At 44.0% G+C, this 25,229-nt stretch overlaps 2 protein-coding genes across 2 annotated transcripts; both read right to left on the bottom strand.

The window, feature by feature from the left end:
• Window positions 1-1,817: 1,817 nt before the first annotated feature.
• Window positions 1,818-3,276, bottom strand: LOC125509194 (glutathione S-transferase U18-like). Its single transcript, XM_048674107.1, has 2 exons — window positions 2,692-3,276; window positions 1,818-2,594 (listed from the first exon to the last, which is right to left on the bottom strand). Exons 1-2 carry the CDS (start codon window positions 3,007-3,009, stop codon window positions 2,217-2,219), a joined length of 696 nt encoding a protein of 231 aa, XP_048530064.1. The 5' UTR covers window positions 3,010-3,276; the 3' UTR covers window positions 1,818-2,216.
• A 16,282-nt stretch (window positions 3,277-19,558) lies between these two features.
• On the bottom strand, window positions 19,559-20,741 carry LOC125509195 (FCS-Like Zinc finger 6-like). Its single transcript, XM_048674108.1, has 2 exons — window positions 20,156-20,741; window positions 19,559-20,038 (listed from the first exon to the last, which is right to left on the bottom strand). Exons 1-2 carry the CDS (start codon window positions 20,488-20,490, stop codon window positions 19,873-19,875), a joined length of 501 nt encoding a protein of 166 aa, XP_048530065.1. The 5' UTR covers window positions 20,491-20,741; the 3' UTR covers window positions 19,559-19,872.
• Window positions 20,742-25,229: the final 4,488 nt, after the last annotated feature.

Below are 25,229 nucleotides of genomic sequence, written 5' to 3' on the forward strand. Positions count from 1 at the left end.
GCCTCATTTACCTGGCAGACTATTATGAGGGGTTTGGAGACTTTCAAATTGGGGTATATATGGCGTATTGGATCAGGGGAGAAAGTGAATATCTGGAGAGATCCATGGGTTCCAAGTAGTGCAAATAGAAGGGTGATCACGCCACAGGGTCATACTATCCTGTCTATAGTTAACGACCTCATCGACCCCATAAGTGGGAACTGGGACGAGGATCTGATTAGAGTTATCTTTAATCCTGTTGATGTCCGAAGGATACTAGAGATCCCGCTGAATTACAATGCTTTTGAAGATTCCATAGCTTGGCACCTGGACCGAAGAGGTATCTTCTCTGTACGTTCAGCTTACCATACTCAATGGACTCAGACTTTCAGGACACATGCAAATGCACTAGCGCAGCCAGGGAGGTCAAGCACACCACCAGTTTTGGAGTATTTCGTGGAAGCTTCAAATCCCACGTAAAGTTCAAATTTTCTGTTGGCGGGCACTACATGGAGTCCTACCCCTAAAGTCCATTCTCACTAATAAGCATGTTGGCATAGAGGGTGCTTGCCCCATATGTCACAATGCGGCTGAAGATGTGAGGCACCTGTTATTTGATTGTTACCATGCTATGGAGATGTGGTCTCGACTTGGAATATTGGATATTATCAATGAAGCGAAAAGGGTTGATCGTTCGGGGTCAATCATACTAGAACACATCCTGGTCGGCCCACCAAGACAGGTGCCCATCAAACCGAATTTGAATGTGAAGCAAGTCATAGCGGTGGGAGGTTGGACCTGTGGTGGATCCGACGCCAGTACACTCATAATGGTACTCCACCACCATTCAAATGGCCTATATCTGTCCTTGCAATTTCTAATAATTTAGACCAGGCAAATGCGAAGAAAACTGATTCAGTGCAAGATAGATGGGAGAAGCCGGAGCCTAGATTTGTCAAACTAAATGTTGATGCAGCATTTTATGTCGAAGAAGGAGTGGGAGCAACGGCTGCGGTTATCAGAGATGTGAATGGATCATTTCTTGCAGCCCAATGTATCTATATCCCTGTGGCATCAAGCGTGGTCACAACGAAAGCGCTGGCAATGCGGGATGGCCTGAAGTTCGCAAACTCTTTAGGTTTCACGCGAGTAGAGGCAGAATCCGATTCATTAACAGTGATTGACTCCTGTGGTGGCCAAGCAAGATGGTGGGACGAAGCTGCTGCTATCTTCGCGGAGCGTGTCGATGTTTCGACTTTGATTGGGAAGGTCAAATTTAAGCATTGTCCTCGTAATGCAAATAAAGCGGCGCATGTGCTAGCTAAACATAGTTATTGTAATAAATTCTCTAGCATTTGGACGGACGAGCCTTCGGGCTGTCTGGTCTCAAACCTTGTGGACAATGTAATTCCTTTTTAAGCCAATAAAGCTAGTCATGATGGCCTTCCCAAAAAACACGTTGAAGTGTAGAAACACTCTTACAATGACGGTTAGGGGTGGAAGTTTGGGGCCTTGCGTAATGTTAAGCATACCAACGCAACTCGTCGCAACAATGTGTATTGATATTATAAACAGGCAAAAGTTACGACACGAACGAAATATAAAACATAAAACCATTTAAAATACCACTGAATTAATATTTATTCTTAAACCATTTAGGATTGTGCCCATCGGAGTATGGCAATTGTTTATGGACCCTACTAACTAGCAAAGGTCTATTGTGGGACATGTCAATTGTGAATGTTTTGTATGGCAAATTATTCGAAAAACACATGATAATTTCTTCACAAACACATGTCAACTTCTTGCAAACGGAGGATTTTATGTGAAATTTCCCATGCTCACTTGAAAAAAATTGCCATAAATTGCCGTGAAAACTTCTGTTTTAACATGCACCTCCGGCGAACATTTGCTGAATAATCAAAAATGCTACACTTACGGGCAATATACATATGAATCTTACGGACTGCACCCCACTAACCAATGACCAATCCCTCTCCCCCGCTGATTTCAAGGATGGGTCCCACTGCCCCCAGTTTCCAGTTAAACATGTCCAGCTCAGTCCGTAAATTACTTTCCGTGGCTTGCGTCTGTAAGTCTAGCAAAGTTCGCTGAATAATATTACCCTTGTTTATTCAGAGACGTATGTGCGGGTCTGTAGGGACAAGTGAACCCAACCAACCAGACTGGAGCCTTGGAGCTGGATCCCCTCGCCGAGGCCCCGGCACGGCGGCGCCTCACGGCCGGGAGGAAGCGTTGGCCGCCAGCGCCGCGCGGAGCACCTCGCCGAACTCAACGAGCCTGGCGGCGTCGGGCACGAGGTCCCCGACGGCGTCGTGCGCGCAGAACCGCACCGCCCAGGCCGCCAGCCGCGGCGTTCTGGCCTCGTCGAGGACGGGAAGCCCAGCGATCCTCTCCGCGGCTCCGAACCACCCGATGTAGGAGCCAACGACGATGTCCAGGAAGCCGACGTCATCCCCACCGAAGTAGCGCTTCCCGCCGCTGCACTCCAGGAAGGCCTCCTCGAGCTGCCGGAGCGCGGCGGACACCTGCTCCGCGGCATCGGCCTTGTCGCCGCCGACCATACCTCTCAGTGTCCGAAGTGGTGAATGGAGCTGCAACCTCTCGGAACAGATAGCCATGATCAATTACCAGAACAGTAAAATAACTCGCGTTTCAGATCCAGTGGTCACGATCGAATGGCTGGCTCACCTTGGCGTCGGCGTACTCTGCCCAGAACCGGTGGACGGCGCGGCGGTAGGGGTCGGCCGGAAGAATGGGCTTCCCGGCGGCGGAGAAAGCTTCGTCGACGTACTGCACGATGACCAGGGACTCGCAGACGGGGCGGCCGCCGTGGAGCAGCACGGGCATCTTCCTGTAGACGGGGTTGGACCTGAGCAGCAGCTCGCTCTTCCTGCCCACCGCTTCCTGGAGGAACTCGTACTCCACGCCCTTGAGCCTGAGCGCGATGCACACTCGCGTTACGAACGGGCTCGCCCACCCGCCCACGACCACCACCGGCTCCGACATCGCCGCCGCCGCCGCCGCTGGTTCTTCTAACACACAAGCCACTTAGTGGAAACCACTGTCAATCAATGGTAATTTTGCTTTGTCTTCTGGAGCAGCAAGGTTCTGAACGACGCCGTCGACGGCGTCAGAGACCGATCGACGCCACCGGAGCGCGGCCGGAGTCGTCGGATCCAGCCATCTTTTTTTTTTTGAAATCTTGGTGTAAAGGGAGTGGTTGGTGCGGTGTGTGATCGAATTAAGAATAACCAAATTGGACCAGCGGCCGAAGGAGGGACAATGTGGTTGTTGGGCGTTGTGATGGTGCACGTGGCTTGACATGTCCACTAGCGTTCCAGAGTGGATTTGACTGGACATGTCACCAGAACGACAAATCATATACTTTTTCTAACACGGTAACATTTTTTGTCCAAGAAAACTTATGATTTATTGATCAACTGTCTATGTAGTATAAAGAACACCTAAAATTAAAAAAAATCCAGGTCCGTAGACCAACTAACGATGACTACAATCACCGGAGCGAGCTGAAGGCGCCATCATCTTCACCCCTCCCTTATCGAAGCCGAGCAAATCTAGGATACATCTTGATATTCAATGGCTTCTAGTCAATGTGAACGTCGCCAAATGTCTGAATAAATCTAAGAAAATGAACCTTAATGGTTTGTTTCCATTATAATAAACCTAACCATGTACACTCACTTTGCAGAACTACATAACGAATTAGACAGAGAAGAATATTAGATTGAGAAGGGTTGCGGTATTGCACATCTGAAGATAGTGCTAGAAAACTCCCGTTTCAACGTGTATCCCTTCCCGAGGCGATACGAAGGAACCCTAACTCCCCCAGCCGCCAGCCCTCCTCTCCCCCCTTCCATTGCCACTGTCGGGCGAAGCCCGTGCAGTGCAGGTGGTGGCGGGGCCTCTCCTAGGCCCGGGCCCCTATCCCTGGCGGTAGCATGGTTTCCTTTAGAAGGAGTACTTGGCAGCGGAGTGCAGTGAAGTTTCGGTGGTGGCTCTGCTCAATGGCAGCGCTTGTAGTGCAGGCTCCGTCTAGGGGTGCTGCCTTGGTGGCAGCAACGGCTAGGAGCCATGGGCTTGCCTGATTTGGATCTAGCCAACATGGATCGGTTTTTGGCTACTGACAAGTGTGGCGACATCGGGCCTTAGCGACTGCTGGACGCCATGGTGGCAGCTCGGTGTGGTGGTGCTAGCGGTTTCTTATTGAAATTTCTTCACGAATTATTGGAAAATGTTTAGGAATTTTATATAAAAATCATTGCAAATATTTTAAAAATGATCAATCATTTCAAAGATTGAACATGAATTATAAAATATTGTACATTTTAGAAAATGTTCACAAATTACAAAAATATCCGATAATTTTCAAAGTGGTTTATAGATTATATTGATGTTCATGAATGAGAAAACATGATTTTTTGAAAAAAAATATTTTAGAAAAAAAATATTACGAAAAATGTTCATGCATTTTAAAATAGTTCACAAATATCAAACCGTTTTAAAATAAATTACAAAACATAGTCATGAATATATATATAATAACCAATAATTTTTTAAATAAAACATAAAACCATAAAATAAGTAAATTTAGAAAACCAAAATGAAAGAGCGAAAAATTGAAGTAAAATGAAATAGAAGGAGACAAAAACCAGAGAAGGACACACAAGAGAGAGGGAACGAAAATAATAATTGATGAACGCCGAAGACCCGAAGTTGTGCCGGCCCATGTACCCATCTGGAGTGTAGCGTTTGCCTAGGAAAAAAATATCAGGTACTCCCACCCCTTGGGTGCTCCCGGTGCACCGATGCCGAAAAACATTTTTAAAGTGCTTCAAAAATTCTTAAAAAAAGTTAGCACAGTCACACAACATCGATGTATCTTGTCACGAAATTTTAAATCAAAATTCGAAACATTGCTCGAGATACAAAAATAACAAATTTGACATGAATGTGATAATGGGCCAAATCTAAAGCCCAACTTATGTTATGTACTATTTACTGTGGAATTTGTCATTTTGTATCTCGAGCAATGTTTTGAATTTTGATTTGAAATTTTGTGACAAGATGCATCAATGATGTGTCAATGTGCTAAGTTTTTTTTCAGAATTTTTCAAATACTTTTAAAAAAATTATCGGCATTGGTGCACCGGGAGCACCCCAAAGGGTCGAAGTACCTGATATTCTCCCTGTTTGCCTGAGCGGAACTACTATTCAGCCCCGTACACGCTGCCGAACAAGTCAACGCGCACCCACCCTTCCCCCGGGGTGCCACTTACCGGCCCATTTGCGGGGCTGGATGCCAATCTTTTCTTTCTCATCTTTTTGTTTTCTTTTTCTTTTTTCTTTTTATTCTTTTTTAAAATAATTCAATATTACAAAAAGGTTGCAAAAATGCAAAAAAAGTGTGAATTATGGAAAAAAAATCAACAACACATAAAATATTCAAGGATTCAAAAAATGCTCGTGATTTTAAATATAACATTTACCTATCCAAAAAATATTTACGAGTTTCAAAAAATGTACATGAGTTCAAAAAAATTCTCGAATTTTTAAAACATATACACGTATGAAAAAATGTTCGCGATATCATAAAAAATATTCACATATTCACAATTTTATTTGTGAAATTAAACTGATTGTGAATTAGAAAATGTTCACGATATTGTTAAATAATGTTCACAAAGGTCAAAAAATGTTTGCGAATCTAATTTGTTTTTCAAATTTCAAAAAACGTTCATCGATTCTAAAATATTTAACATTTAAAAACAGATTCATGAGTTCCCAAAACTATTGACAAATTCAAGAAATGTACATGAATAGTGATAAAAATGTTCATGTATGCGAAAATCTTCATGATGTCGAAAAAATGTTCATGAATTTGAAACATGTTAATTTTTTGAAAACAAATGGAATTTCAAAAAATGTTCACAAATTTAAAAAATGAAAGTGGACAAAAACAAAAAAGGAAAAGATAAGATAAAAATTGAAAAAGATAACGATAAGGAAAAAGGAATTGAAGAAGGAGAAAAAATGAAAGGAAAAAAATAAAACCCTATTTGGGAAGGTTCTAGAACCTTTTGAAAACCGGAAACAAGGTAGCTGGGCCGGGCGAAACATAAGCAGCGGGGAAGCAGGGGTACGCGCGTGGTCGCTAACCAGCGTCCAGCACGCCGTATAGGATCCCTGTTGGTCGAGATTCCATACTTACATGTGAAATATTGTGCATTATCTTCGGAAAAATGCGTGGAATATAGATTGCGAGGCCCTGAGTAGCTCACGTGCTAGCCCCCTGTCGCACATCACAAAACAGACATCAAAACTACTAGCGACCAATGGAATACCAAGGGTGCCGCCTAGGATTTCTCGGGCCGCCGTCATCTGAGAAATTTAGCTGCCTCGGATCTTCAAAATCACTATGTTCTTTGTCAACTTCTAGCGATCATCATAGTTTTGTGAAAATAAATTTCTTTTCATTCTTTTGACAGTGCCTTGAGGTTAGAGAGTTTCTGTCCTCGCTGATTCGATAGTAGCAACTAGTGGGAATTTCTCAAAAAAAAAAACTAGCAACTAGTGGAATTTCCTATTAGACACTCTCTGCGTCAAATAGTTGAATCTCTGCACAGGGACGAGTGAGCAACGACTTTGGGCTTGTGGTATATATAAGAATGCGTTTTTCTAGAACGGTTTTCCTATTAGATCACTCACGCACGTCGTGCAACTTTGGGTTTGTGGTATATATAAAAATGTCCCAAAATATAAAAATGTTCTTCTTTTTTAGAAAAAAAATCATGTTTTTTAACAAAAGGAAAACATTCCACGAATTAAATACTCTTCATGAATTTCAATAATGTTGAATAAATTTCACAAATATATATCATTACTTAGGAAAATGTTCCGAATTTTATAAGATGTTTAAAAATTGGTTAAAAATATTTCTGAAATTCAAAGACATGCAAGCATTTAATTTAAATTTAAAGAAAAAAGAATTTTGAAAGAAGAAAAAAAACGGAGGGAAATCGAAAAGAGACCGGTCGAGAGAAGGTTCTAACATTTTCAAAACCGATGGGAAAGAGACGCAGAACAACTTTGGGGTGCGCCGTGCGCGAGAGCCGCTCACGACTCGCGTAGGTCCAGCACGGACGTCATTCTCGCGTCTCTTGCCAGTAGAAATTGTTGGCTGCTCATTGTTGGACCAGTCCGTGCTTGACATGTTTATCGCTAGCTTCCCATCCCTTTCATCAACCCGGGCCCTGCACGAGACGACGCAGCTTTCCGCAGCTACTAATCATCGCGGGCTCTTGTTTCAAAAAAAAAAAAAAACTAATCATCGCGGGCGCGGCACGGCGCGCCTCTTGGTGTCGCACAAGAGGCAGGCACCTGTGCCCTGTAGGCTGTAGCAATACGCCAGTTTGGCGACGGATCGGCTGCCAGGTCGTGCTCATGGTGGTTGATTGGTTCATCCATCATGGACGAACGTACGGGTGGCGGGTTTCAATTAAAGGGCCTAGCGTATGCATGCCCACCCCCTCCCTGCCTAGTTAACTAGCTAGCCCAAATGATATCCTATATATATCCTACGTAAAAGTACGTACGTACACAAATCAAAGCTATCCCCAGTCCCGTCCCTGGATTAATCAACTCTCAAGATGGCATAAGATCCCAGTGAAGTGGCTCTCGGTGACCTGGCAACACATAATCATGTGAATTATCAAATGCCCAGTGGTTAGTGGTAGCTCCTCGCTCCCTGGCACCCATCCGTGCCTGCATCAGCAGACGAGCAATGATCTCTTTACTTAACTAATCCGCTCTCTCCCTCCCAGTTGCCCTAATATATTCATTCTCTCCGGTCTTATCGGCTCGACCGATCTTGCATCATGCATGCAGATGAGATGCGCCTTACTATAGCCGGTGGGTGCTACGCAGCAACAAATCCCTGAAAAGTTCGTCCCAAAGTGCATTATCGTTTGCGCGCATCTGGTCCCGGCTCCCAGGCGTGTGCTTCACTTGATCCCAGAAGAACGTTAGGAAATGCGCCACTTGCAAAGGTGACCTCTTTTTCGAGACCGAGCATACCGCCACTTGCAACAAGGTGTCACTTTGGAGTGCAAACCTAATGCTGCCTGCAGTTGCGATTGCGAATAGGATGGCAGCATTCTCAAGCTTCGGCAGGGAAAACAACAACCCACCTAGCTAGTAGGAGGAGTACGTACCTTGATAGATTGATGCTGACTCGGACGTGTCCCCACCGGCTCTACAGTGCTCGTACTACTGGTAGTACTCCCTCTGTAAACTAATATAAGACCTTTTAGATCACTACTTTAGTGATCTAAAAGGTTTTACATTAGTTTACAGAGGGAATACAAGTTTTCTTTTTCTGGAGCCCCGTCTTGCTTAGCTAGATTGCAGATCTCCTCCTTTTCAGTGCTCTAACTGCTGTGTTTATGCGATAGGAACCTCTCGTGTGAATTTTCGTTTTCCAACAGAGGGCCGCGGGCTGTAGGGGCGGCTCTGAGGTCGCAAATAGACCCGAGGTGAAGTTTTGATGCCAACTTCATAACTGTTATATTGATCCTCCTTGGGGAAGTTAGGCTACGTGAGTTTGACAAGACATTACCAGTTGCTGGCTGACCTCTATAATGTGAGTGGGGTCAGAAATCCCAACTAAAATAGTTCAACCTTGTGGATGAGCTCTGCTCAGTGGTCAGGGGCAGCGCTTCCTTCCAGACGCCGCGTGTTTTTTTTTTTGAAAGATCCGGGGTTTCCGGCTTCATTGATTTAGAAGAAAGCATCGGAAGAACAGAGGGTGATCAAGCGATCATGGATGCAGTTTGAAAAATGAAAACTACAGGGTGACCGGCTTAGCCCTCGGCCTAATCTCTTGCTACATATTCCCCAAAGGGGGGCTCTAGGCATGTTGCTCCCGCCATTCTCCATAGCTCGATCGTGTTCCTGATGGAGTGCAGCACGTCTTCAGCATGGGGGAGTTTGCTGTTGAAAACACATGCATTTCTCTCCTTCCATATCTCCCAGACGCCGCGTGTTCGAACCTTGGTTCTTAAATGGGTCTCACATCTTCTTCTTTATTAAAAATCAATAGGGGCTTGGTCTAGTTTTTAAAAAATAGTTCAACCTTACTTTCTCCGGGTTTATTGCCCCTTCATATTTTGGTTCTAAGTTTGACAGTAGATTTGACAAGCAAAACATTAGTGATATGCCATTAAAATTTATATTGTTGCCTTCATATTCACTTTTTTCTAATGATATTACTTTTTATTACATACAAATCATATTTTATTAGATAAGTTATGGTTAAAATGTGTCTCAAAATAAGAAAATGGGCTAATAAAGTCGGACTAAGGGAGTACTACATTTTTTTCTTCCAACTTCGCTTACTGTTGGTCTCATGTTTTTTCCCTTCCTTTTTAGACCCGGAACTATGAGGCAATAACCCCGCAACAAACTTTACTAAAGCTCAAAAAAGATATTTAGAAACTGCACAAAGACTATACGAAGAGATCCTCAAATGAAAGGGATATATACATGCTACAATTGAGGCTATGGTGGGCTATCAACCTATGATTGTAACTGATCACTATGCTTTTTCTTCACCCTATTCGTCGCTCGTGCATGGTGATGTCATGGGTAATCTGGTTGCGCCATGCTTTAGAAGAAGGTATGTTTGCCCTTGAAATATGTACCCGTTACTATTTTTCAAATGTGCCAGCAAGCAATAAACAACTTCATTGCAGAAAGGATGACCAAAATCCCTTCTAACCGCCAGTGCAATTTGCCACACATCCATGCCACGTCCCTATAGTAAATGCACACATAGTCCCTATGCGTCATAGATGGGCCCTACACATGTTTTGAAATTGGAATAAAAAGAACAGGTGAAACTAATCCTTTCCTTCCATAGGTGGACAAAAGCATTGTTCAAAAGAAAAGGATGGACAAAGCACACGGTATGTCTCAGCTTACCTTGAAATTCCTTCGATGAAGCATATCACTAATATTTTTTGTAGAAAAAGCATATATCTCTAATAATTCCAAGTCTCAGTTGGATTAATTAAAGCTATCTGGTGTCATGGATTGGTGGATGTCAATTGGTATAGCTTTTGGATTGTGGTCTTGTAACGCCCCGAGACCGTTGCGCCAGGTGTCTGCCAGTTATTCGCTGTTGTTGCCTTGTCATTTGTTTGCGTGTCATGCATTTCATATTATATTATCATGTGCATCACATTTGCATACGTGTTCGTCTCATGCATCCAAGCATTTTCCCCGTTGTCCGTTTTGCAATCCGGCGCTCCTATGTCCTCCAGCACCCCTTTTGTCTCTTTTCTTGTGCGGGTGTTAAACGTCCTCGGATTGGACCGAGATTTGCCAAGCGGCCTTGGTACACCACCGGTAGACCGCCTGTCAACTTTCGTGCCATTTGTAGTTCGTTTGATACTCCAACGGTTAACCGGGGAACCGTAAAGGTCTCGTGTGTGTTGCAGCCCAACACCTCTCCAAAGTGGCCCAAAACCCATCCAAACCCCCTCTATCCTCTCGGTCATTCGACCATGATCGCGTGGCCAAAAACCGCACCTTATTTGGACTCTCCTAGCTCCCTCTACCTATAAATAAGTGACTTTCCCCGAAATTTCGCGGATGAAACCCTAGTCTTCTTCCCCTCGCGCCGCCGGACACTTCCCCACCACCGACGGACATGTCAACCGCCACCGTCCGGCCTCTCCCGCGCTGCCACGTCGCCCTCTCTCTCCTCCCCGCCGCCAGGGCCCGTGAGGCCCAGATCGGGCCCGCCCCGGGCTCGAGGGAGCCCGCGCCTCGCCGCCGTGTGCCGCCTGCTGCCCGACGCCGGCGCGCCACCGCCGGACCTCCCGCGCGCCTTCGCCGTCTTCCTCGTCCTCGGCGGCCTCCCCGACCCGCATCGGCCCTGGATCCGACCGGGAAGGGCCTCGACCGGCCGGATCCACCGCCCCGCGCCTCGCCGGCGTTCTCCTTCGTTCTCCCCGTCAGCTCCGGTCAACTTCCCCGACGAACCTCGGGTTGCGTGCCAAGTCAACCCTAGTTCTCAGATCTAGAGGTCTAAATATTCTTCTAAGTCATTTTCTGCATTATTTTCTAGGCATGTTCATCAGGCCATATCTCATCACCCGTAGCTCCGTTTTGCGCGTGTGATATATGAAAATGTTTGTTAGGATGTGCTCTTGATTTTATTCCATTGCACCATGCTTGTTTGAGTCCATTTTGATGCCTAAAATGTTGTTGCAAGAGTGCTATATAATGTTAGTTTTTGTTTCTTATCAGATTATGGACATTTGTCATTTTTGCCATGATTATTGTGTGCCTCCTATGAACTTGAGCCCTACATGAGTTTTGGGCTATGCCATGCCATCTTTACAGGGGTGTATGCCATGTTTTTTTGTGATCGATGTGGTGACTAGCACAAGCATGCAAAGTAGCTCTCGTGATGTTGCTGATTTCAGGGACTTAGAATTCTTCCAAGTCATTTCCCTGATGTTATTTTTATGCCATGTATTCATGTTGCTACAGAGTGATTCATGCCTCTTTTTGAGCATGTTCAGTAAGGATGATTTTGATATATGGTTGTGCTCTATCCATCCTTGTCGCTGTTTGCATTTATGGAGTTCCCTAGCATGACTCAATCTTGCTCTACTTTTGCTATAAAATGTTCCTGGCAGATTGTTTACGTGTTAATCAATTTTGTCAAGGTTGTTGTAGTTGATCCATGCATGCTATGAGATTGTTCTTGCCATGGATAGCTTCTTGATCATGTTTTCTTGCTGGTAGTATGCTTAATTTGTCATGCAATATCTTGTGTTGAGTGCATCGAGCTCGCAAACATGCCTTTATAACTCTGTTTTTGCCATGTCCAGTTTTCTGCCAAGTCTGAATCTGTTAACGAAACTTGCTATGTTTACATGGGTGCCATCATATCATCTGATCCTTTTTGGCTTATGGTCAGTAAGGGACTTTTGTTATGTGCTTTGAGTAGATTCATGCCATGCCTTTGTTTGCTATGTTCTGATCCTGTAGCATGTTGATATCTTGCTCTAAACATTGCTTCGTGATGTTAATTCCTGACATGTTAGTATTTTCACTAAGTCTGTGAAGCTGATATCTTTTGCACTTTGGCCATGCTTGTTTGAACCTGCTCTTGTGTGATTTAGCCGTAGCTCAGTGTTCATCTTTTGTCAAGCATCTTGAGTAGATCACTGCCATGTGCCTTGTTGCTATGTTAGAGTGCAGTATCTTAGTTTCTTGTTGCATTTTAGATGGCATCGTGCTGTTAATCGCAGAACTGTGCCATTCTTGTTTGGCTTGCCATTTGCAAACCGTGCATCCGATTCCGGTGATCCTTATATCGATTTCAACCGAAATTAACTCATCTTTCCAGCGGCGCACTTGGTTTGCCAAGTTGAGGCTTGGTTCAATATTTTCCTTCCGGAGCACGCATATGCATTGCATATTACATCCCGCATATCATGCCATGTTTTGCATCATGTTACTTGCGCATTGCACCGTGGTTGATTGTGGTTTCTTTTGCTTGTGTTCTTGCCTTGGGTAGAGCCGGGAGACGAGTTCATGATCGAGGAACCCGTTGAGTACGCTATCGTGGATCAAGCTTACGTCAACTCGGAGAACTTTGCAGGCAAGATGACCATACCCTCGAAATCACTTCTATCTTTGCTTGCTAGTTGCTCGTTCTTTTGCTATGCTGCGATACCTACCACTTGTTATATCATGCCTCCCATGTTTTCATGTCCAGCCTCTAACCCACCTTGTCCTAGCAAACCATTGTTTGGCTATGTTACCGCTTTTGCTCAGCCCCTCTTATAGCGTTGTTAGTTGCAGGTGAAGCTGAAGTTTGTTCCTTGTTGGAACATGGATATGTTGTTCCTTGTTGGAACATGAATATGTTGGGATATCACAATATCTCTTGTTTAATTAATGCATCTATATACTTGGTAAAGGGTGGAAGGCCCGGCCTTATGCCTGGTGTTTTGTTCCACTCTTGCCGCCCTAGTTTCCGTCATACCGGTGTTATGTTCCTTGATTTTGCGTTCCTTACGCGGTTGGGTTATAATGGGAACCCCTTGACAGTTCGCCTTGAATAAAACTCCTCCAGCAAGGCCCAACCTTGGTTTTACCATTTGCCACCTAAGCTTTTTTCCCTTGGGTTCTGCAGACTCAAGGGTCATCTTTATTTTAAACCCTCGGGCCAGTGCTCCTCTGAGTGTTGGTCCAACTTGTCAGCCGCCGGTGGCCACCAGGGGCAACTCTGGGCTGGCCTACCGGAAGCTTGGACAATCCGGTGTGCCCTGAGAACGAGATATGTGCAGCTCCTATCGGGATTTGTCGGCACATCCGGGTGGCTTTGCTGGTCTTGTTTTACCATGGTCGAAATGTCTTGTAACCGGGATTCCGAGTCTGATCGGGTCTTCCTGGGAGAAGGAATATCTTTCGTTGACCATGAGAGCTTGTGATGGCCTAAGTTGGGACACCCCTACAGGGTTTTGAACTTTCGAAAGCCGTGCCTGCAGTGATGGGCAGATGAGAATTTGTTAATATCCGGTTGTAGAAAACTTGACACTTAACTTAAATTAAAATGCATCAACCGCGTGTGTAGCCATGATGGTCTCTTCTCGGCGAAGTCCGGGAAGTGAACACGGTTTTGGAGTTATGCTTGAATGTAAGTAGTTTCAGGATCACTTCTTGATCACTCTAGTTCACGACCGCTGCTTCGCTTCTCTTCTTGCTCTTATTTGCGTATGTTAGCCACCATATATGCTAGTGCTTGCTGCAGCTCCACCTCACTACCCTTTTTTCTACCCAAACGCTTAAATAGTCTTGATCGCGAGGGTGTGAGAATGCTGAGTCCCCGTGACTCACAGATTACTTCCAAAACCAGTTTGCAGGTGCCGACGATACCGTGCAGGTGACGCAACCGAGCTCAAGGAGGAGCTCGATGAAGATCGTGTTCGTTGGGTTGTTTCGTTTTCCTTTCGATCAGTAGTGGAGCCCGGTTGGGGCGATCGGGGATCTATCGCATTAGGGGTGGTCTTCTTTTATTTTGGTTCCGTAGTCGGACCTTGATTGTATTCTGGATGATGTAATGCTATATTTATGCATTGTGTGAAGTGGCGATTGTAAGACAACTCTTTATGCTTCCGGCTCGTATGTTGTGTGGAATTGTGAGCGGATAACAATTTCACACAGGAAACAGCTATGACCATGATTACGCCAAGCTATTTAGGTGAGACTATAGAATACTCAAGCTTGCATGCCTGCAGGTCGACTCTAGAGGATCCCCGGGTACCGAGCTCGAATTCTCACAATATACAAAAGCAGACTTCTTTCTCAAAATTCAGAGTACTAATATATTTTAATAGTCATATTAGATACTTGAATGCCATACACGTGAACTTGCCTTTATACTTACTTTCACAACATAAAGTACCCTTGAACTTTATAAAAGCACATTTATAAAAATTGAAGGTCAAAGTTTTATTTGAAATGTTGAGCTGATGTATGGAATGATAACTTTTAAAGTACCAAATGGAGTAAATAGTTACAACTGCGAAGGTTGACTTTCGAAGATCAATATTTTCTGACATTCACATGAAATATTAGTGCCTCCTAGAGATATTGTTGGGTTAAATACTCCAACTAATTAGGAGTGAATCAATATGCCTCTATGAGGGGTGGGGGCAACGCCATTGCTTTGGGGACAAGTTATTTTGCACATGAATCCTCTTACTAGAAAGTTGTCAAAGTTTCCTTTTAGCTCTAGGAGGTGTCGCGCTACAATTTCTAGAACCTATACCCATCAAGTTTATCCTGCATCTGAGTGTTCACGACATTGATTCAAGAGCTTTAACAAGTATGGAACACAAATGAGGGGAGGACAAGCCAGGATTAAATGAAAAGATTATTTTGTGCTCAATAGCAAGGAGGAGAATACATGATATGCTTGGTTCTGTTGTGCCAAGAAAACTCTTGCCTTGCCAAGGTTGGGATTGTAGTCTACATAAATCAAATTATTTTAACAGAATACCAAACATTGTTTTTATATATTGAAATAAAGGAGAAAGATCTAGTAGATGATGGGAATAAGTTGTTGCAATCACGTAAAACCAACCTAGCCATTCATTGTGCACTTGATCCATACAACACGACCTCCCCCCCCCTGCGCGATATAGGTCCTCCTTCGATGGCCACCACTGGCCTCCCCTGATGTGTGCCACTCCGATTGCGTCATCCACCATATGGGTGTCACTCACTCCGACATTGCCGACCAATTTGATTCCATGGCGCTCTGTGCTACCTATGATAGGCATTGGGATTTCCCCAAAAAGGAAGGGTGGAGTAGTATAGCAGCATAAAGTATTTCCCTCAGTTAAGAACCAAAGTTTATCGAACCAATAGGAGATTCACACAAACAACTGTCAATAGTACCTGCACACGCACAGAAGCAAATACTTGCACCCAACACGGGTAAGAGGGTTGTCAATCCCCTTGTACTCGTTAATTGCAAGGATTAATTCTGATAGTGGTAGATAGATAAATTATAAAACTAAATAAATAGTAAATGAATTGCAGCAAAGTTTTTAGGGTTTTAACAATATGAGGTGAATGGGCCCGGGGACCATAGCTTTCACTAGAGGCATCTCTCTCAAGAACATAGCAACTGTAGGTACACAAATTACTGTTGGGCGATTGATAGAAAAAGACATAGTTATGATGTTATTCATGGCATGACCCGTACATAGGCATTACGCTCGTGACAAGTAGACCGTTAAACTTACTGAAGCCTACTACTATTACTCCACTTCGAGAACGCTTCTATGCTTTCCTTTCTAGGTATTAAATTCATGACAAACAGAGTAATGGTTTAAGCATGATGACATAATGTAGACAAAATAAGACCAAGCAATATGATCGAAACCCATCGTTTTACCCTTAGTAACAACAATACAAATACGTGCATCGCTACCTGTTCAGTCACGAGGTGAGGACACCGCAAGATTGAACCTACAGCAAAGCACCTCTCCCACTGAAGATAAATCAATCTAGTCGCTCAAACTAAACGGATAGATCAGAGAGAAATACAAAGCTATAACAATCACACATGATATAGTTTAGAAATAACTCAATTATTTTCAATGAACAATCTGATCATAAACCCATAATTCATGGGATCCCAACAAACGCACCGCAAAAGAATTACTCCTTCCATTCCTAAATATAAGTCATTTAAGAGATTCCAATATGGACCACATACGGATTAAAATAAATGAATCTACACTCAACCCATTGCTCCCTCCGTTCTGCCTTTTAAATTAATGGGAAAAATATCATAGAACTATTGTTGTACGGTTCTAACCTTCAAACAAGATCCATTCAACCCATCACTAAACTTTCCTACCAAAGCAATTTCATTATCATAACTTCCAGCCTTGATGATTGACACCTTGGAAATGCAAGCGACGAGACCACGGAATTCATGGCAAGTGGCTTACTATATTTTGAAGTTTGGTCTAGGTGTTGGGGGTTTCAGTTTCAAAATTCAACATGAGCTCGATCTTGGCAAACCAACTGAGACGAGCCTACATGCCCTGAAAAATATAGTAGATAAGGTAGTGTAGACATAAATTGAGAAAAGATAGTGGATGAGAGAGATGAGGTTGGATTGATATCACAAAGGGAAGAAGATATGTGTAGAAAGATCAAGGGAGGGTGGTATGGGTAAAAAAAGAAGGACCGGCGTTGCAACTTGCAAGGGTGAATGTTGAAAGTGAAGCACACTTTTGGTTTTAAAGTTGAAACTGTGATTATTACTCCCTCCGTTCCATATTAGTTGTCTCTGAAATGGATGTATCTAGATGTATTTCAGTGCTAGATACATCCGTTTGAGCGACAACTAATATGGAACGGAGGGAGTATTTGGGAAGGGTGGTCTTAGGAAGTGGCTCTAGCTGATTAAAAAAAAACTTGCTCATCTAGGTTCAGATCGTAACAAACATGAACTTAGAAATCTTTTTATACATCAGGGGTTCCCTAACTATTTGCTTTAAAAAAATTAAGTGGCAGTCTCCAATGACTACAAAAACCTTGCCAACAAACAATCCGTATGGACCCCTTTCTTTTTCCAGGAAACTAGCACGGATTCTAGCAGTCGCTACGTATTACAGGTCACCCAACATGCATAAAATGCACTGTTTCTAGCCACGGAATAGGAACAAACATATCACCAGTTGGAGACGGAAAGATCAAGCGAAAATAAAGCGCCTTCCGATAGCCATGTCTTTTGTCCCAATTGTCGTTACCACGAGTTTGGCCTATGGTCGCCACACAATTTGCAAGAGGGGGCCTTTTTCCCCCTTTTTTTTTCTGCTTTTCGGTAAAGGCCAAGGAAAATGATAGCTGGAGAACCCACTTGGTGAGACGGTAAGGTTACGCATCCAGTAGTTTCCAAATTACGCGCTCGTATTTGCATAAGCATGGATGTGCATTTCATACGAATTCAGAGAATTTTGCCGACTAATCATAAGATATAGTCTATGCCGACTCTTTGGCGGGACGATCCACATCATTCAAATACTCATCGACTTGAGATGGCTGAACACGGCGGGCCTGATATGATAGGCTAGACTAATTCTAGTGTGTGCACGCTCTGGTGGATTCGTGTAGCTAGCAGTATTGTTGAGTGCGGTGACAAATACATCTCTCTCGTGATCGAAAGATGATGAAAAATAAAGGGAGATGGAGACAAGAAAAGCGGGGCAATTGGGGGGTGCGAGTGAGTGAGCTGATCGAGTGGGCGACAGGAGGTGTCCCCTGTCGCGTGCGTGGACAACTGGACGATGCTTGGGGCCTGGAGCCTGCGGTTGGGTGCAAGTGCGGCCAACGCAACGGACCACTCGTGACCTATCGGGGTGGTGGTGGTGCCTGGAGTGGACTGACTGACTGACATGGGAGGGACGATCCACCACCTATCAGTCTCCAAAAACTGTGATGCGCTTATCAGGCATGCATGCGTTGCTGACGAGGCTAACATGTCAATGAGAGCCCAGCAGCAGCAGCGGCAGCAGCTCTGTTCCTGGATGCTTCCTCGATCTAGTCATTGAGAATCAGGGAACCCTAATTATTTAAGGATCTGTGGAATGAGAATCGATGCTTCCAGGACGCATACGAGCAAATAGAGCTGATTCTGTGGATTTCGGAGTCACATGATTCCAGATGTTTTTTAAAATGAGTTTAAAAAGTATAAAAATTCCCCAAAACAATTTGGTGTGTAGGTATTGGAGTGAACATGTACCAACAGTCTTTATAGAAGGAAAAAAAATCGTTGGTTTGCAGCCTGTGTGAAAAGAAAAGACGAAACTGGGAAGGTACAATAGCATCTTGAGATTTTGAAAAAGGCCCCCAATTTGTTATTCTTTTTCCCCACAAATGAGTTGTGTTTTCACAAAACTTTAAATCTGGAGACCATGTTGAGTAATATGCACGTGAGATTTTCTATAAATTTTTTGATAAGTGCCAGGAACTTAATTGAAAATGGATCATGTGATCCTGAGAGTCAAAAGGGGTTTTCTGCCGGGAAATACACTGATATCCTGTTAAAAAAACACCAATATACTCCTCCGCCCGGATTTACAAGGTTTATTAATTTAATCCTAAGCTGTATTTGTTTCAGTTTGTAGAAAAAAAGGTCATGACTGCCTACTACAACAAGGTTGCCCGGCTCTGGTGAAAGAGGGGCAATGACAGCGGTGCGCCTTCGGTTCACTCCAATACTTGTAGTCGTCGCTAGGTGGTCCACAGACATGGTTGTAATTTTATTACCTATTTTGTTCTTTGTACTGCTATGATTGAAAATGAATAGATTGAAAGTTTCTGAAAAAAAAGTTCATAGAAAAAAGGTCAAACATCTATTATATATTTAATATATTACAAAATACTTCCCGTAATAACATCTTATATTATGGGACGGAGAGAGTAGTATGTAGTGGCATCGATTTGGTGTTGTAATCTTACTCTTTAATAATATACACTTGATCAAATTAAAGGGTTTAACTGTAAACTTGGAGGAGAGAGTATTATATACTTGCACTTGCACATTGGAATAGTTGCGTACTAGAGTCGTCTGAATTTTGTCTTATTGTTGCAATTAGTGAGCAAGTGCTCAAGTAGTAAAGCCCACAGCCATATCCGTATCATGAGAGCCAACAAGCTTTAATACGCTGCTCACGGGATTGATTAGTAACCACGCGACTGGTTCAATGACTCTTAACTTTCAGCCTGGCGGCGGCCTCACGAGCACGTAACAACAGTGATCACATCCCTTTTGACTGCACACATCACCAAGACTTGATTACACTAGGCAAGATAAGGTTGTTTTTCTCTCTTCATTAAAGTGCAATTTCGTTAACGCATTCGGTCTACGCAGTGCTGCAATATGAACCGTCGAGGATGCACAAAGCCAAACAAGATAAGATCCGTGAGGTGATGCAATTAACTAATCGATCAGTAGTGGAGGACCGTAGGAAGGAACGATCTCAGAAACGGATTCGGGCTCCAAGTGTACATACAATTGATAAAAAGCTATGCAGTTGTACTGAGGCGATGGTCGATCGATCGACCAGCGGTGGCTGACGGCCTGCACAGATTACCAGCGATTCATATTGGAGGCGTTCGTACGTACTACGTACGAGAGTAATACATGCGTAGCGGGCGGTGAGAAGCGAGAGCTTCCAGAGCTACTGGCCGGCAGGTAGCTTCGGAAGATGATAGCGTGCCTGCCTCTCGTGCGCCGTCAGGTTAGGCCGCCGCCACCGTGCCGCCGGTGTCGGTCTTGCCGGAGCGGCCGCGGCTGGTCGCCGGCGCCGCCGCCTCGCTCATGGACCTTGACGTGCACTTGTCCTTCCACTCCTCGTGCGTTATGTGCTGCTGCCGGCACTCCAGGCTGCAGAAGGCCGCCTCGCCCCTGAAAAATCGTGCAACGGAAGCAGAAGCAAAGCAACAGATTAGTATATTGGCTAGTGGTGCTACTTGGCCATGGATGCACGTTGCACGTGCATGCAGGGGCGGACAGCTCACGTACTTGTACATGAAGGTGTCGCGGCCGGGGCCGAGGAGGCGGCGGCAGAGGCCGCAGTGGCGGAGGAACGCGGCCGTCTCGACCTTGGAGTAGTCGGCCGAGTTGCGCCGGAGCCCCGCCCGCGCCGGCGCCGCGCGCGCGCGGTACGCCGCGAGCCAGTCCGTCCCGGGGGCCCCGCTGCCGCCGCCTAGGGCCGCCAGCCAGTCCTGCCCCCCGCCGGCGCCACCTTCTTCGGCCTGCACCACCGCCTTGGCCTGCTCGTCCTCGTCCTCGTCCTCCAACACCACCGCCAACACGGACGGAGGCGCGACCTCCGTCAAGCTCGTCGTTCGCCTCATCGCGTTCCCCCACCTAGCTCCACCCCACACCACAGCCTAGCTCCTCCCTTAACCGACAAACCAAGACGTACGCCTCTGCTCTCGCACGATCCACCCTACCAGACGCACGCCCGCAAAGTCCGTAAATGGTGCGAGGAAGCGGAGCTGGGAGGGGGGGACGAGGAGGAGGCGGCGGCCATGGAAGTGCGTCAGTGTGCTTGTGGAGAGGAAGAGGCGAGGGTGGGGATCTGCGACTGCGAGAGGGTGGGAGGGAGGAGGGGGAAGATAAAGAGGGGGGAAAGGATCTGGGCCGTCGGATGGGGTCCCATGACCGATCGGATCCACGTCAGCGCACTGATTGTTATTCCCCTGGGCCCTGGGCCCTGGGCCGCCTCGTGCTCGCGCCTGATTGCTGCGCGCTTGTTCGCTTCCGGGCGCTCGGTCGGGGGCCTGTCGCAACGTCGTTCGCCGAATTTATTACGATTCCAGGCGCCTCTTGGCAACTTTCATTGGCTGGTTTTTGCTACCAGTAGCAGGAGGAGGAGCATTATTGTGACGGTGAAGTTTTTGTGAAGGATAGAAAGGGAGGACGTGTGATTCAGCAGCTCGATGCATGAGATGAAAGCTGAGTTTGTGGTTGGGTTACGTAGCAACTGTAGACCCCATATATTTTTTATTTACTTTGTAATACCCCCTCTTTTCCGGTTTATAAGGCCTCTCCCAATGCTCCACCTTGTACATGTGCTAAGGTTGCCATGTAGGCAAAAAAGATGATGTGGCAAGGTAATTAAGAGAAGAGAGATGGGTGTGGTAGCCCCAGGAAGAAACAATGCCAAGCGCGGGAACTTAAGGAAAACACTTAAATGAAAGAAGCCCACCAATGCATGGACAACTTTAGTTGCTAAATCACTAAATGAAGGATGCTTAGCAATAACAAGCTAAGCACCTTTGCATTGGGAACTTTAGTTGCTTAGATTTTTAATGTGCTTAGCACCTCATCTTAGCACTAGTGCATTGGAGGAGGTCTAAGGCTCAATTCAAAAATCTCACCAACCAAGATAGATGATGAGTGGTGGAATATTTTTTGTAGTTTGCAAAAGCATCCAATTAATGCTCTTGTTTTCCTCAAAAAATTATGTTTACGAATGCATTAATTGCAATGCATGCATGCATAAAGTGCATGCATTGGTCAGTTTTCTCTTAATACTTGCATGCAATGATTTAATGCACCTTAACGTCTGAACATGTGATCGGGAACAATCAAATTGAGCCTTATAAAATGGAAAAACTAAAATTTTGAGATAAGTCCTATAAACCGGAAAGGAGGGAGTAATTCAGAAATGACATATTCAAACCAACAAAGTACATGTATGAGTGCCTAGCTTGTGTTGAAAAGTTGAAAGGAACAACATGCATCATGCTGTCATCAAATTTATCTATCGGTATACTTGCTAGACTTCTTTTTCTTCCTTCTTTTCGACTCCGCGCCTTGCATCGTTGGTCGTCAAAAACAACGACAACGAGAAGTAGACCATGGATCATCTACAATTATGTGCAAGATCTACACCACTACAGTTGTTTGTCTCAAAAGAATAGCAGAGGTGGTATCTTTTCATCAAACTCGCTTTGGTGTTGATTTTTGGTGTAGGGGTCACTGCCTAGGTGACTTGGTCTTACTCATATACTATCACAGCTGAGTAGGATCTAGTGAAGTACTCAAAAGAAAGAGAAAAGGGATGTTGCGCGATCTAGCATAAAAAACATGTGAAATTGGAGATGGAGAAGCTATATATACACCTCCGAGAAATCAAACGAGTCCTCCATCCACTCAACGCAGGTATAAACGCAAGAGAAAAGAAAGGGGTTCACTGAAGAATTGATGGAGTTTCAGCTTAGCTAGGGTTCTTGCCCTTTCCGAAAAAAAAAACTAGGGCTCTTGGCGAAAACGGTTTCTCAACATGCGTGACTTATATCACACATATTTGTGTTTTTTCATTTTATCATCAAATGATTACATATTTATATACAAAAAGACATTCCATATTTTTTATTATTTCGGATTTTGTTTTACACTTCATATTTTGTGGGGAAATAATAAATACACATTTTTCGTGTGCTACTGACACAGTAGCAAGATTTTGTAGCGGCGACTGTCTTTGACTTGCAGAGTTGTAAACTTGTAATATGTTCACCATTGGTAGTGACAACTATGTAAAATAACCATAAATAGTTTTCCCGATCCCGCATCACGTCATACTCTTCAAGAGTGTTAAATCATACTAGAAAACATGATATTCCTTTTTTTATCAAAATTATAACAATTCCATTTTAAATGAATACCCGTGTTTATCAAGTGAATATTAATCCTCAAATAAATAGCAATAAAGAATATGTAGAAAAATACACAATGACATTTTTTGAAACTTTCATTGTCATATCCTTTTTTGGAAAATTCAATCTAATTGTTTGGTAAATCTGCAACACTGACTATTCTGGGTACCAAGTATGTAGGAATTTCTTGTCAATATCAATGAAAAGGTAATTGCATGGGAAAAATCAATGACGAATGGTATTTGTGCATCATAAACTAATCCAATTTTTTATTCTAAAAGAACGCCTATTCTAAGGTTTGAAATGAGAACGTGGAAACCATGGGGTGTAGAATCATGATGATATGGTTACTTAAAAAAAAGTGACACTAGGGCTACAAAAGTAATGTTGCACCTTCTTTTAGCAGATATATGTTGCAACTGAAAAAACAAAAACTTTTATGGATGCACATAATTTTTTTTAAGTTCATACATGTATATCTTGAGCAAAAGTATATAGCTAACTGTCTATGCACAGAAGGAGTCAAAAGGAAGGAGAGCCAGAAGCAACACGGTAAGTGCAAACAATTTTGTAATGTGCATATGTTGTTTCAAAATTTGTAGGTCAGTACTTCAACTCTGCATTGGACGATTGAAAGGAAATATTAGTTTTAGATGTGCAACATACTATGTTTCAAGATTGTGGTGCCATATAATTGTTTTTTGGTCCTTCTCACATAAAAGAGCCATTTATCATACTCGTACACACTCTCACTCCATTTGCTGTGTCATTTATCGACAAACTAGTGTGCCCCCTCCTTTGTCATGGTCTTAGGGTTATGATTTCTTAAAATGGATAATTAGAAAAAAGATGCAAAACATAATATACAAAACCTAATAGTATGTAGTGAGACTATGTGAACGAAAAAAAATCACTTGTGAGAATAATCATGTCAATGTTATTGAATAGTGGCACTATTCGCCAATGTACACAAGTACCTTTACCTGAACCATGAACACCAAGACAACAAAGTGAATGTGCCTTTTTGTGTTTGGTGTGCATAGGTTGGATGTTTTTTCTTTACTTTGGAACATAGGCAATTTTAGTATCAAGCAAAACATAAGAAAAATCATAGCAATGATATTGGTTAAATTACAACAGGACGTCTAAGGCTTGTTTGAACTAAGGAATTGGGATATAATGTTTCTGAAACAGAGGCAAGAGCTTTGCCTCATCTCATTAATTAAGAAGGGTAAGACAATGTTTTAAAGGTCACAGAACCACACAAGTCCGAAACACGAGAATCACTCTTCCGGAATTAAGTTGCCCAAAATTCTAGCCCCGACGACAACTCAGGTCTTCACCTCATCCTTAATCGCCGCGGCCATGCTGGAAGGAAGGAAAGCTTTGGAACGGAACACCCTAGCGTTCCTCGCATTCCAAATCTCCCAGCATATGAGCATCTATAGAGAGTTGTTGGCCTTCTTGGAGTTCCTTAGACCTATTTATCATATTGAATGAGAAGGTTGACACCACAAATATTATGTATATTCCCAGCATGCACCATAATTTTGTACTCCTCCGTTCATAAATCTTGTCGGGGTTTTACTTGCTTACATGTTTTTTTAAAGATCACTAAGCATATTCTTCCGAGTCATGCCTGCATTTTTTTTCAAATTCAAATTCCTACAAAATTTCAGGAGAGCATTCGAAGAGTTTCTGGAACGATGGCATCATGCCTTCTAAAGAGAACCGAAAAAACAAATGTAAAAAAATGGTAAGCTCAGGCCTGATAAAGTGCACCCAAAGGAATCGAAGCGTGGCCCCGTCCTAAGCTGGATGACCTCGACCCGTAGAACAGTGCGCGCCAAGCGCCGAATAGAACACGAGCGAGGCGGACATACTACGGAACCCAGTCCCCACAAGTCAGTTACTTTTGTTGCTGCAACAGGAGGAGGTGCACGGTTGATTGTACCGTGGCCAGGTGCCCACGTGCCCGGCCTTTATAGGCGGGGAGTGCAAGACCTGTTCGTGCAAGGTGATCGTCTGCGCAGCACGGAAGACGGGCAACTCTGTGGCTGGCTGTTTGTGTAGAGTTTTCTTTTTTTTCATGGTAAAACGTTTCTCATTCATACCATAAATATCAAAGTACAAGTCGCGTAAAGATCGTCATGACAAAACTGAAAAGACAACAGAATGTATCTAAACATCGTGTAGAGTTGTCGTTTAGGCCCGGTTCGGATAGGCAACTTCGCAAAATTGAATATGTATTAAAATAGTATACATACTCTAGTATTTTACTGTACACAAATAAAACCATCTGATTTCCGGAAAAAAAGTCCAAATACAAACAAGGAAATCATCTCTTCACACCCTTTGGTAAGCTAGAACTCACATCCAAGAAAATTGTGACGTCCACCGTCTAGTTCTCCCGGGTCCTGGTCTACCGG

Source organism: Triticum urartu, chromosome 5, assembly GCF_003073215.2.
Source record: "Triticum urartu cultivar G1812 chromosome 5, Tu2.1, whole genome shotgun sequence".
Lineage (NCBI taxonomy): Eukaryota > Viridiplantae > Streptophyta > Magnoliopsida > Poales > Poaceae > Triticum > Triticum urartu.

Bases quoted from the DNA above. Each gene is read 5' to 3' on its own strand.
- LOC125509195 (XM_048674108.1), bottom strand. From the start codon at position 20,490: ATGAGGCGAACGACGAGCTTGACGGAGGTCGCGCCTCCGTCCGTGTTG. The intron at 20,039-20,155 runs GTACGTGAGCTG...ACGATTTTTCAG, and splicing joins CGCGACACCTTCATGTACAA to GGGCGAGGCGGCCTTCTGCA.
- LOC125509194 (XM_048674107.1), bottom strand. From the start codon at position 3,009: ATGTCGGAGCCGGTGGTGGTCGTGGGCGGGTGGGCGAGCCCGTTCGTA. The intron at 2,595-2,691 runs GTGAGCCAGCCA...GAGAGGTTGCAG, and splicing joins CAGAGTACGCCGACGCCAAG to CTCCATTCACCACTTCGGAC.